Source organism: Garra rufa, unplaced genomic scaffold (assembly GCF_049309525.1).
Source record: "Garra rufa unplaced genomic scaffold, GarRuf1.0 hap1_unplaced_001, whole genome shotgun sequence".
In the NCBI taxonomy this organism is placed as follows: domain Eukaryota; kingdom Metazoa; phylum Chordata; class Actinopteri; order Cypriniformes; family Cyprinidae; genus Garra; species Garra rufa.
The window spans coordinates 4,632,729-4,645,809 of record NW_027394276.1 but is presented as its reverse complement, the minus strand read 5'-3'; the positions used below and the strand labels follow the sequence as shown (position 1 = coordinate 4,645,809).

The window sequence follows — 13,081 nt, the reverse complement described above, 5'->3', positions numbered from 1 at the left end:
GTGATCCGTGTGCGAGGGCCCGTTCATCGCTGCTTGCAGCTTTAATTGATGATTGTATTTTCTAGCGATCGTTCAAAATACGTCTTTGTGTAGGTTATGTTGTGTAACAACCCCGCACATGTCTTGGTAACCGGCTAACTTGCGTTTCTGTAGTTCTGTTGTTCAGCTGTGAGTGCAATGTAGTCTAAAAATTGTGATTGATGCAGCTTGACTGTCTGTCTGCCTTATTAGTTTAAGTAATGATAAACGATGGCTTAACACAGTGTTATGCATTATACAATGTTGAAGTTCACAACGTAGAGGTGTGCCCGGTTCGCTTACAAAAGCAAATTGCAAGCACTTTCCACAGTTAACATATGACACTTACCACTGAGAAACGTCCTGCTCCAGTCCTGCTTGCAAAACAGTTTCTTGTCGATGTGCCACTTCAACCGTTTCATCGTCAGACTCCGGCTCGAATTGATAGGGTAAAATCGAGGCTATCTTTTCTATGCATTAACAGGTCTCCGCAGCTGTCATTCAGTTATGGTAATGGGCGTTTCGTTTTGCGCTGAAGCGGTAGACCAATCATGAAGGACTGCGCCATCTGAGCAATCACAGCACTGAGGGCTCACGGAAAGGAGGGGTTTAGAGAGACTGATTCTTCGAACTGCTTCACACGAGTCGTTTACGACTCATTTAGAAACGGGGTAAAATTAAATCTATTTTTGGAGAAAACTAAAGTGTTTTTTGAACTTGCACACATGTAAACCTGTTTTAAGAGACTCATAAAACAATATTAGCTACCTTTAAAATGGCATAATAGGGGCACTTTAGTATTTGAAATGAGTTTGTCCTTTTTCCATTTGCGCTCTGCTTTATGATACTCCCGTCTAACAGCATGAACCAGTCCTGTCGTCCAGCCAAGGCTCGGATTTAGTTTTTGGCTGCCTGATTTTTTAAAGGAGCCACAGTGCATATAGACTCCGAAATTGAACATTTCTGACTGAAAACTGATGCAAACTGAACAGCAGTGGAAGAGTTAATGATGCGACAAGGCCGAGCGGCAGCATGAAATTCAACAGTATTATGATTAATAGGAATTTCAAATAAAACCGGCATATGGTCAGAAAAAGCTGCATCACATATCTCTATATTAAGAACAGGCAAGCCAAAAGACAAGGTCCAGTGCATGTCCACGTTCATGTGTGGGGCCGGACACAAACTGCACAAAATTAAAAGAATCAATAAGATGTAAAAAGTCCTTTGCCATTGCATTATCACTACAACACACGTGCACATAAAAATCTCCAATAATTAAGACACGATTGTACTTAGGCATTTATCAGCCAAAAAAACAGAAAAATCATTTATAAAATCCTTATTATATTTTGGAGGCCGATAAACTACTGCACACAATGTTTTGTGAACACGACCCAACTCGAATAAACTCAGTTCAAAACTACTGAAAGAACATGGCGGCATCTGTTTACATTTGTAAACATCTTTATAAATAATAGCTATACCACCACCTCGTCCCGACGCTCGCGGGGAATTTAAATATGCACAATTGTCCGATAAAAGTTCAGAAAAGGGGCTGGACTTACCAACACTTAGCCATGTCTCAGTCACTCAAAGAAAGTCCAGGTCCCGCGATGAAAAGAAATCATTTAAAATAAAAGTTTTGTTTGCTAGTGATCTAGCATTTACCAGGCTAAACCTGGCACGCGCCGGCACACATGCACTGGTGACACTCCAGGGAACCCGACGCAAAGAACGCAGGTCTCGCAAATTCACTCCACGCCGACGAGGGCGAGGAGAGCGAAGGGCATGGGGCTGGAACACCTCACCCGGGCCGACGACAGGTACCGACCAAGGGTCGATAGGATCCATCAAACGCTGAGAAATAAGGCGAGGCTCCGCTTTACATTCAGCCCACGGAGTCGTGGAAAAGTGCGCTAGGCAAGCCTTCATCCAGCCAACCGCTGCGCTGTCCTGGAAAAGTTCGTTTATTTCAGTAATTCAACTCAAACCCGTGTATTAAATAAATTTAATGAACGCAGACTGAAGTAGTTTAGTCTTTGGTTCTTTTAGGCCATGTGTCCACATACATTTTAGTTTGAAAACGCATCTTTTTCTCTCCGTTTTGGCCTTCCGTCCACACTGAGACTGCGTTTTTGTCAAGGAAAACGGAGCTTTTTGAAAAAGCTCTCCAAAGTGGATAAATTTGAAAACGCCGTTTTCGCCTTGTAGTGTGGACTGTGAAAACGGAGGCTTTTGAAAACGATGACGCATATTTAGTCATGTGACGCATATTATACCAATAGATATCTATGTTTACAGCAGTAATTTTGCCTGTGCTATTCACTGTCACACTGCTGCTAAAGAGATTTACCTTGTACACTCTTCAAATTACAGTCCTAAAATGATGGCAAAAAATTTACTCACAGTTGCTGTCCTGCAAAACATGACGACAACTGCTTTTCAGATAAAATATGAGTGAGCGCGACATAGACGTGTCAGTGAACGATGAGATATTTCCGTAAATGATCCCGGCAGAAGAATTGCGTGAAAACTTATTACCTCTGTATAATTTTGAAGGCTTTACGCATGCGCAGTATTTTGACATTTTCCTACGTTTCAGTGTGAACGAGAATCTTTTGGAAAACGCTTGGAAACGCTAGTGTGGACGGAGAGCGTTTTAAAACGAAAACTCCATTTTCAAATGTATCCGGATTAATGTAGACGTAGCATGAATTGTGATGATTTGGCTCACATTTAACAAAAACCCACCAATTCACTCTCAACAAATTAGAATATGGTGACAGCTAATCAACTCAAAACACCTGCAAAGGTTTCCTGAGCATTAAAGCTCTAGTAAAAGTAGCAGTCAGAAATTTAGTCTCAGAAGAAGAAGAATTGTAAGTTTAAAAAGCATTTCAGTAAGCCTCTTATTTCTTGGTGTGGCTACAGTTTTCTAAAAACAAAGAAAATAGAACTATGCACTGCATTTTATTTGCCATAATTTCAAGGTCAAAGACTTGACTCTCCCAGATCTGAAAAAGCCAAAAGTTCAGAGACCTTCAAAATGGTCTCTCAGTTTGGTTCACTCGGCTGCACAATCATGGGGAAGACTGCTGATCTGACAGTTGTCCAGAAGACAATCATTGACACCCTTCACAAGGAGGGTAAGCCACAAACATTCATTGCCAAAGAAGCTGGCTGTTCACAGAGTGCTGTATCCAAGCATGTTAACAGAAAGTTGAGTGGAAGGGAAAAAGTGTGGAAGAAAAAGTTGCACAACCAACCGAGAGATCCGCATTCTTGAGAGGCTTGTCAAGCAAAATCCATTCAAGAATTTGGGTGAACTTCACAAGGAATGGACTGAGGCTGAGGTCAAGGCATCAAGAGCCACCACACACAGACGTGTCAAAGAATTTGGCTACAGTTGTCCAATTCCTCTTGTTAGGCCAATCCTAAACCACAGATAATGTCAGAGGTGTCTTACCTGGGCTAAGGAGAAGAATAAATGGACTGTAGCCCAGTGGTCCAAAGTCCTCTTTTCAGATGTGAGCAAGTTTTGTATTTTATTTGGAAACCAAGGTCCTAGAGTCTGGAGGAAGGATGGAGAAGCTCATAGCCCAAGTTTCTTGAAGTCCAGTGTTAAGTTTCCGCAGTCTGTGATGATTTGGGGTTCACTGTCATCTGCTGGTGTTGGTCCACTGTGTTTTTTGAAAACCAAAGTCACTGCACCCATTTACCAAGAAATATTAGAGCGCTTCATGCTTTCTCCTGCTCACTAGCTTTTTAAAGATGCTGATTTAATTTTCCAGCAGGATTTGGCACCTGCCCACACTGACAAAAACACCAAAAGTTGGTTAAATGACCATGGTGTTGGTGTGCTTGACTGGCCAGCAAACTCAACAGACCTGAACCCCAAAGAGAATCTATGGGGAATTGTAAAATAGAAAATAAGAAACAAGAGACCAAAAAATGCAGATGAGCTGAAGGTCACTGTCAAAGAAACCTGGGCTTTCATACCACCTCAGCAGCACCACAGACTGATAACCTCCATGCCATGCCGAATTGAGATAGTAATTAAAGCAAAAGGAGCCCATACCAAGTATTGCGTACATATACAGTAAATGAACATACTTTCCAGAAGGCCAACAATTCACTAAAAATGTTGCTTTTTATTGGTCTTATGAAGTATTCTAATTTGTTGAGATGGTGGGTTGGTGGGTTTTTGTTAAATGTGAGCCAAATCATCTCAATTAAAAGAACCAAAGACAAACTACTTCAGTCTGTGTGCATTGAATTTATTTAATACACAAGTTTCACAATTTGAGTTGAATTACTGAAACAAATGAACTTTTCCACGACATTCTAATTTATTGAAATGCACCTGTATGTTTGGGGGTTTGTTAAATATGTTGTCGGACATGTTTGCTTGGTCATATGGGTTAATAAATCATGTGATTTTTAATTAAGATACAGAACAATTTTTGATTTGACTTTACCAGACCAAGGCACACTTTACCTGAAAAGAAATTTGTCTGGATTACATAAAATTAAAACACAATTATTAAAGCTTGGCCTTTACAAAATCAAATTTAACAAAATCATTGAGGTATCTAAATTACAAGTTTAACAAAAAGTGGCCCACTTTATATTCACCCTAATGAAAAGTTCTTCACTCTTGTGGTCTTCCTACCCACTTGTGCATATTTGGGCCAAATACAGGAAATACGTCATATACTGAAGGTAGACAAATGCTCAAGTGCAAAAACCACAGGTGTGGTTATTACTTCCTTCTTGACAGAAGCATAAAAGAATTAGTGATCGATGAAGAGCACAGCTAAAAACTTTTTTAGGAAGGTTTCTAGGATCTAAACAGACAACGGATCTTTGTCTTTTCTAAAGTTCAAATTGCTGGAGCTCAAGCTGTGAAAATGGATTCACTAAATTTAGAAGAACTTTCTTGTACTGTATGTCATGAAATCGTCAAGGCTCCTGTTCTTTTATCATGCAGCCACAGTGTCTGTAAAAAGTGTCTTCAACAGTTCTGGAGAGCCAAGGAAAGTCAGGAGTGTCCTGTCTGCGGGAGAACATCCTCAAAAAATCCTTCCTGTAATCTTGTGTTAAAAAACTTGCGCAGGGAGGCACAGAAACACACCAGTGAAATGTTTAGACTCAACCTTGAAGATGTTCCATCTAATGAGGTAAGACAGATTTACATACGAGGATAAGCTCATGTATTAGTGATCATATTACGGAAAACTTGGGTGTTTAGATTTTCACTTTACATCCTAGGGCAAGCTCAAAATAGCGTGGCATTCCTTAAAAGGAAAACTTCAACATGGAGAAAAACTTAAAAGAGAGTTTGAGAAAACATTTCAACTTATCAAGGTAAGGATTGATTCTACTGACATAATACATATTTACAGGATTAAATATTGATTAGAACAGCTTAAAGTTTTGTCAGACATAATTATATGTTTCTTTATTGACTGTAACAGTCACACACACATGTTGGTTTTCAGTCTCTTAAGGTGAGGTTATCACCTTACTTACCCAGTTGATTGATTACATTGATAATTGCAAACATTTTTTGTACTACAAGTTTTCTAAAATGTTAGGTTTAAATATGCAAATTAGCCATTATTCAATGAAATATGTGCTAATTTGCATACATTTCTAGTACAAAAATCACACTGGATGAAGTCAGTTTCAAAATTCTTGTTTATTTATTTATTTTTTGACATATTAGAGTCAAACATTTTTTACAGAGGGGATTTGGGGTATCTCATATTGTCACTCCATAATTCAGAAAAAAACTTAGAACAGACAGAAAACAATGTATTTATTTATTTACCATTTTTAGGGAAATAAAATGTATAAAATCAAGTAAATTATACATGAACAAATCCCTCTGTAAAAATCTTCAGGATATACACAGGAATAAAAATGTAAAGTTTGGTGTGTGTAAGTGCTACTGAAGTGGAGATTTATGGTTCAGTGCAGGAGAAAAAACTCATTTTGAAAAAACGGCCTTTAAAAATATGACTTTGTAATTAAAATCTGTTGACACAAATAGATAAAGTGCTATAAAAGAAACATTCAACAGTGTCTTTTGGGTGTTTTCTTTCCACTGAAAAAACACTTTATGAAACACCCAAAAAGCCCAAAATCTCAAACTTGACAGATACATTAAAAAACTGTTTTTGCCTGCAGTATCTCCCCATAAAAGAACTTTCCATAGACATAATAGTTTTTATATTTTATATTCTGGCCAACCCTACATAACCCTACCAATAAAAACAACCCTCACAAAAAACTCTGCATCTTTACATTAAAAAAGGCTGATGTTTTCTTCCTTATTGCAGCTGTGAAGTAATGCTTCAATTTAAACTATTTGTAAATAATTTTGAAATATGCGTGCATTCACTCATATTTGTATCTGTAATATTTCTTAAGTGTCTTGTCTCGTCAAATTCAGTTATAAATTGCATGAATGATAAATGATAGTATTTTTGATAAAAAAAAAAATGTAAATGTAAATGTAAAAAGCTAAATCTAATAAGGTTTACACATTAATTGATAGACCCAGGTAAAATATGAGCAATGTGAAACACTGAAAAAAACAAGAAAACCCAGAATTTAGTTTACCAAGTTCAAGTATAAATAGCGTAAAGGTTTCACAGAAACACTGATTGATCAGTAACACAATCAGTCCATAATTCTCTAAGATCTGTGTAATATGGAAAATGTGCGTTTTCATTTAGACATGTCTGCCACATTTTTTTAAAGTTCATGTGCTCTACATTCAAAAATTATATTGCATTTGATTGTATTAAAAAGACATTTGAGATTTGTGTGTATTATCACCCTAAAAACACAGATCTATTACAGTACTACACTCTTAAAAATAAAAGGTTCTTCAAGCAATGCTACAGAAAAAACATTTTTGGTTCCACAAAGAACCATTCAGTTAAAGGTTCTTTAAAGAACCATTTCTTGCTTACCTTTTTCATAATCTGAAGAACCTTATTTGCCACAAAGAACCTTTTGTGAAACAGAAAGGTTCTTTAGATATTAATGGAACCAGTTGGACAAAATGGTTCTTCTATGGCATCGTGAAGCACCTTTATTTTTAAGAGTGTACTTGAGAAAAATAAAGTTTAGCAACCACCTTTAGCAACTCACTCTTCATGCTGCTCCATAATAAGTTGCATCTTTGAGATGAAGTGAATGTGATTTGATTTCAGTGTCAAGCTGAGTACACAGAGCATCAGATTAAACATCAGTTTAAGAAGCTTCATCAGTTTCTCAGAGATGAAGAAGCCGCTAGAATCACTGCACTGAGGGAGGAAGAGGAGCAGAAGAAGCAGACGATGAAGGAGAAGCTGGAGGAGATGAACAGACACATGTCAGCTCTTTCACACACTATCAAAGACTTGGAGGAGATGATGAAAGCCAAAGATGTCCAACTTCTAAAGGTCTGATTACAGAGCATCTATTGATTGATTTATTGATTTCATGATGATAAATTGTGTGTTTGTTCTGCAGAAGTTTCCAGTCATGATGGAAAGGTGAGTGATCTGCTGGTGTCTCTGTTTTCTCTGCTTCTGAAGCTAAAGTCACTGTAGTTCTGACTCCTTAATGTTCTTCCAGAGTCCAGATCTCACAGCTGGATGCACAGATGCCTTCTGGAGCTTTAATTCATGTGTCACGTTATTTGGGCAACCTGTCATACAGAGTCTGGAAGAAGATGCTGAACTCTGTCCAAAAGAGTAAGTCTGGAGATGATTTTAACATTGTGATTACAGGAAGATGTCTGATGATTTCCAGTGACATAATTGTTAATAATCTGTGTACAGTTTACTTCTGATCATTATATGAGCTACAGGGAGAAAAAACACCTGTTTTTTTTTTTTTGCTTCTTCAGCTCCTGTGATTCTGGATCCAAACACGGCCCATTCACATCTGGTCCTGTCTGATGATCTGACCCGTGTGAAATTCGTCTGGGATGAACAACCACTTCCTGATAATCCAGAGAGATTTGACATCTGTGAGTGTGTTCTGGGTTCAAAAGGTTTTACCTCAGGAACACACTCCTGGGAAGTGCAGGTTAAAGAGAGCGAATGCTGGAGTCTTGGAGTAACTACAGAATCAAACCAAAGGAAGGGACGTGACTTCTGTGACACTGATGCCTGGTGTGTGACGTATGATCTGTACAGTCAGCTTAGGTCTGGCTTTCTTATTGAAGAAGAGCTCGAGTATGTGAGAGTTGATCTGGACTACGACGGAGGAACGGTGTCATTCTCTGATCCTGTAACTAACACACATCTACACACATTCATAACCAGCTTCACTGAAAAAATCTTTCCATTTTTCTGTAATCTTGATGAACTTAAAGCTCTGAGGATTTTGCCATTTAAACTGTAAAAACAGAAAATCACTGAAGCCTTATCTGATCCTGCCAATGAATACAATAAAATGTATATATAACTTGTGCTATCTTACATATTTAGTATGTGAAAACCTGAATTTCATCAAAATATCTCATTATACAAATAAGGCTCACTGTTGTCATCGTAAGTTCATGAAGAAATGCTTATCCAATTTCACATAATAAAGCTCTTTCTTCCTTCTGTTTATTATGTTTTTATGTTGGTTTGTCTGTCAGATCCTTCTATGTTCTTACATGAGTGACTGGTGTTGATTCAGATCCTGGTCTTGTTTATCATGGGTTTTGAGTTCAATCCACACTGTGACCTTCTTTAGGATGTTTGATATCTGACTAATGGAGTGAAAATGACTGGGTCTGGACTAAACACACCTGTCATGCCTCTGTACTGTTGTGTGTGTTTTTCTCCCCATGATCTATTTTTTTCCTCTCATTTTATTAGTCATATGGTTCAGGTGTGTCCTGTTGATTACCCTCATTTAGTTCAGTATTTAAAGTGTTGTCTGTCCTGTGATTCTTTTGTCTGGTGTCTTCCATACTTGGTGCTACAAGTGTGTTCCTGCCTGCCCTGTGTTATCCTTCTTCTTGGATTAATAAGGACTGTTATCATGTATTTCCCATGTCTCTGTGTTCCTTGCCTTCAGTACAATAGCATTGTGACAACACCACATAATATTTTTATATGCTCACTGTCTGTTTAAACTTTATTTTTGTGTTTTGTTTATGTTAAAGAGTTTATTGTATTTCCCCCTCAATATTTTTATAGAGTGTAATCTGGTAAACAATCAGGAATTAGGAATTCACCTGTTTTATACACACAATACACATTTGCGACACTGTTAACATGTAGTGTAAAACTGTAGTTTATTGTTTTAAATAGATAATATGGATTATTAGTGCCATCTAGTGCATATATTTGGTGAATTATTCACCCAATATGTTTACATGACACATGAAAAATATCTATGTGCTTTGGCTGTTTATTTACATGACAGTGGCACTTTGGGGGCCTGTAAATGCAAACATTTGAAACCGGGTTTCAAAGTGCAAGTTTTGGAAAATGACGTTATCATCTTTGTGTAAACTACAAAAAAAGGTGAATTTGTGAGAACAGTGACATCATGTGCATATGTATTGTATATGTAAATCTGCAGCACATTGGCCCTAAAAGGTAAGATTTAAGGAACCTTGTATTACACGTTCAGTCTACCAGGGGTGCTCTGCAGAGTTTAGCTTCAACCCCAATTGAACCAGCTAATCAAGCTCTAACTAGACATACTAGAAACTTCCCAGCAGGTATGTTGGAGCAAGTTGGATCTAAACTGACTGTAGCCTTCTAGTGATCTTGAAGATATTGATTAGCTTGTTCAGGTGTGCTTCATTAGAATTGAAGCTACACTTTGCAGGACACCGGCCCTCCAGGACCAAAGTTGCCCAGTCCTTCATTACAGGAATCTCTGAGGTGACAACAATAGCAATCTTTGGGGTGCCTGTGGCAGGAATCACTGGGTCAGCCATGACAGGGAGTACTGGCACCGATGAGGCAGAAACGGAGAGGACAAGGACCAGTGGCAGGAATAATTAGAGAATATTCACAGAAGCTTTTTTAGGAATCTCTGGGAGTGAGCTAACATTCCAAGAAACTTGGAGATGGGAGCCCATGAGGGCAACATCTGTGGCAGGCATAAAAGGATACTCTGGCACTTCTGGGGTAGGCTATGACAATAACCTCTAGCCCTTGACAGAGATGCCTGGGAGCTTGGAGACTAGTGTGGCTGAGATGGTCTTTAGTGCTAGTTTTGGCATGAATTCCTTTGGCATGAACCACTGTGGCAGCCATGGCCAGGAGCACTGGTACTGAGGATGCAAGATAGACAGGTGTGAGTAATTTCTTTAGTTTGCCCCTTTTTGTTCTGGTTTGTACTGTCCTAAGACCAGGAGGTTCATAGTTGCTTCTTTATTGAGGTTTCTGCCACAGTCTTCTGAATGCCATAGCTTTCTGTCTAAATCGGTGCCTCCCCAATGGCTGAACTCTCTTTCTCGGCCACCTCAATGCTAACCACAGACTTTTTTACAAAGTAATTATTTATTCAAAATAAATAACTACTCAAGAGAATATGTGATTTTGTGAATAATCATTATCCACTTGATATTCAATGGATTTGCCAAGGTGTGCTGGTTATGGTGTAGGTGCGCTACAGAGAGACTGTAACAAAGTTTGTAGACGGAAAAAGGAGACGGGAACCGGCAAACATTTAAATACTTTAATAACAAAATAAACAAACACAAAAGTAAAGCAGCAGCCCCTCATGGACGACTGCCGCACACAAAACACAAAATAAAGTCCAGGCCTGGTCCTCTCTCGTCCTACGCTGTCGTCACTCCTCCTTTTATCCTTCCGGAGCTCCTCAGTGGGACTCGAGACCGGTGAGTGACGCAGGTGTCGCCCATTATCATTAACTCCCACCCCACTCACTACAGAGACATTTGGAAGAACGCTCGCCATATCTGCGAAATGAATTGTGGTCCAGGGTCTGATACATCTTTGGGAAGTCTGAAGTTTCGGAGCACAACAAGAGGTGCTTTTTAGTAGGTAGTCCTTTTAGTGGGATGAGCTTACAAGCATTCGAGACAGGCAGCTCTGTCACAAAGTCCACACTTACCAAGATGGGACCAGGGCCACCATGAAATTAGAAGAGAAACTAGCTTTCCTTCAGGGAGGTGGTAATGAGTTTTGGAGATGGCACAATCTGAGCAGCTCTTGATGTAGCATGAGATATCCTGGGTCATGTTGAGCCCCCGGTAGCAATTTTGAAGAACCGAGAAGTTATGCACGGGCAGTCAGAGAGATGTTGCCACATAAATCCTTCCTTCTGGACCTCCCGGTGGAGCAGGCTTGTGCTTTCTGATCATCAATGGACCATTGGATGGGGTAAAAAGGGTTTTTCTGTTCCCTCCAACCAGTGCCACCATTCCTCCAGGGTGAGTTTGATAGCCAAGAGCTCTTGGTTACCAGTGTCATAGTTCTGCTTCACCAGGGACAGTATTTGAGTAGAAGGTACATGGATGAGGGGTGGGAAGCTCCCCTCAACAACAAGCGTTGTGTCAGGAGGGCTCCTACCCTCGCAATAGAGGCATCGTCTTCCACAATGAAATGGAGATCGGAAATCTTTGGAGTTTTTTGATAGTGGTGGGTTGAGGCCAATCCTTGACCGCTTGTAGCTTCCTCTGGTCAATGTGGATGTCATGATGGTACACCACCCAAGGAACTGGATTGTGTCATGGTGGAACTCACACTTCTCCAATTTGAGGTAAAGATGTTGGTCCCTCAGCTTTTGGAGGACCTGTTTTACATGTTGGTGATGTTTGGTCAGGTTCCGGGAGTAGATGAGAATGTCATTGATGTACACAGAGCAATTGAGGTACTCCTAGAACACCTCATTCCTGAATCCTTGGAGCACCAAGGGTGACTTGGACAAGCAGTATGGAACCACCTGATATTCATAGTGGCCTGATGTTGTGATAATGGTGGTCTTACACTCATCACTCTCATGGATCCAAATGAGGTTATAGGCACTAGGCAGGTCCAGCTTAGAGAAGATGCAGGATCCATTTTGCAGGGATTAGAGGAAGACAGTAGCGGTGTTTGATCGTTTTAGAGTTCAACACATGGTAATCAATGCAGGGCCGCAATCCTCTGTTCTTTTCACTGACAAAGAAGAAACTGGATGCTGCTGGTGATGTAGATAGGTATGAATTACTGTTTAAGAGCCTCCTCAATATATTCCTCCATGGCCTTCGGTTCCAGTATGGACAGCGGGTATATTTTACCCTTTGGTAGTGTCGCCCCAGGCAGCAAGTCAATAGTGCAGTCCAATGGCCAGTGGTAATTTGGTGGCTGACTGTTTGCTGAAGACATCCTGGAATGCCCGGTAATCGTGGGGAATCTCAGAAGCTTCGGATATTTACAGTGGTGGAGCAAAAGCTTACTTATGTGGATAAAGATGATTGTTGCAGTTACAGAGTTCTGGGTGTTTTTTTAACAGAGGACAGACAACTCTAAAAGCAGTGCTTACCCCACTGGAGAATCTCCCTAGTATTCTATTTCATGATGGGGGAGTGTTAGGTCATCCATATGTGTCCTAGAATGATGTCAGCAGTGGAACCCTCTAGCACCAGAAACGAGATGGGCTGGGTGGTGGGGAGCATAATTTCCTATTAGCTGGAGTTTTTGCAAAAGATTCAGGGAGATGAAATTTCCGGCGTATCCTGAGTCGAGAAAGGCTTGAGTGTTGGGTGGTGGTCACCAGAACAGTAGTTCAGTAGTACCTTTTGAATGAAATTTTCTAATTCCACAGTATCATCATATATGTCCATTTGGAGACAAATATTGGGACTGATTCCTGATGAAATGACCTGTTTCGGGTCAGCAGCTGGTGGCTCCCAGTGTGTCCAGCAGATATTCTCCAAAATGGCGCTACGGTAAAACAAATTGTTGAATAAAGTCATTATTTTTATTTTCTTTGCTTACAAAAAGTTTTCATGTCCTTTCATAAAATTCAGATTGAACCACTGATTGCAGATGGACTATTTTGATGATGCCTTTCATACTTTTTTGGGTCTTGACAGTGG

At 39.7% G+C, this 13,081-nt stretch overlaps 1 protein-coding gene across 1 annotated transcript; it reads left to right on the top strand.

The window, feature by feature from the left end:
• Positions 1-1,809: 1,809 nt before the first annotated feature.
• LOC141302350 (E3 ubiquitin-protein ligase TRIM35-like) lies at positions 1,810-8,487 on the top strand. Its single transcript, XM_073832400.1, has 7 exons — positions 1,810-1,844; positions 5,012-5,201; positions 5,293-5,388; positions 7,248-7,478; positions 7,549-7,571; positions 7,654-7,772; positions 7,928-8,487. The coding sequence occupies exons 1-7, from the start codon at positions 1,810-1,812 to the stop codon at positions 8,425-8,427; spliced, it is 1,194 nt and encodes a 397-aa protein (XP_073688501.1). The 3' UTR covers positions 8,428-8,487.
• The last annotated feature ends 4,594 nt before the right edge of the window (positions 8,488-13,081 follow it).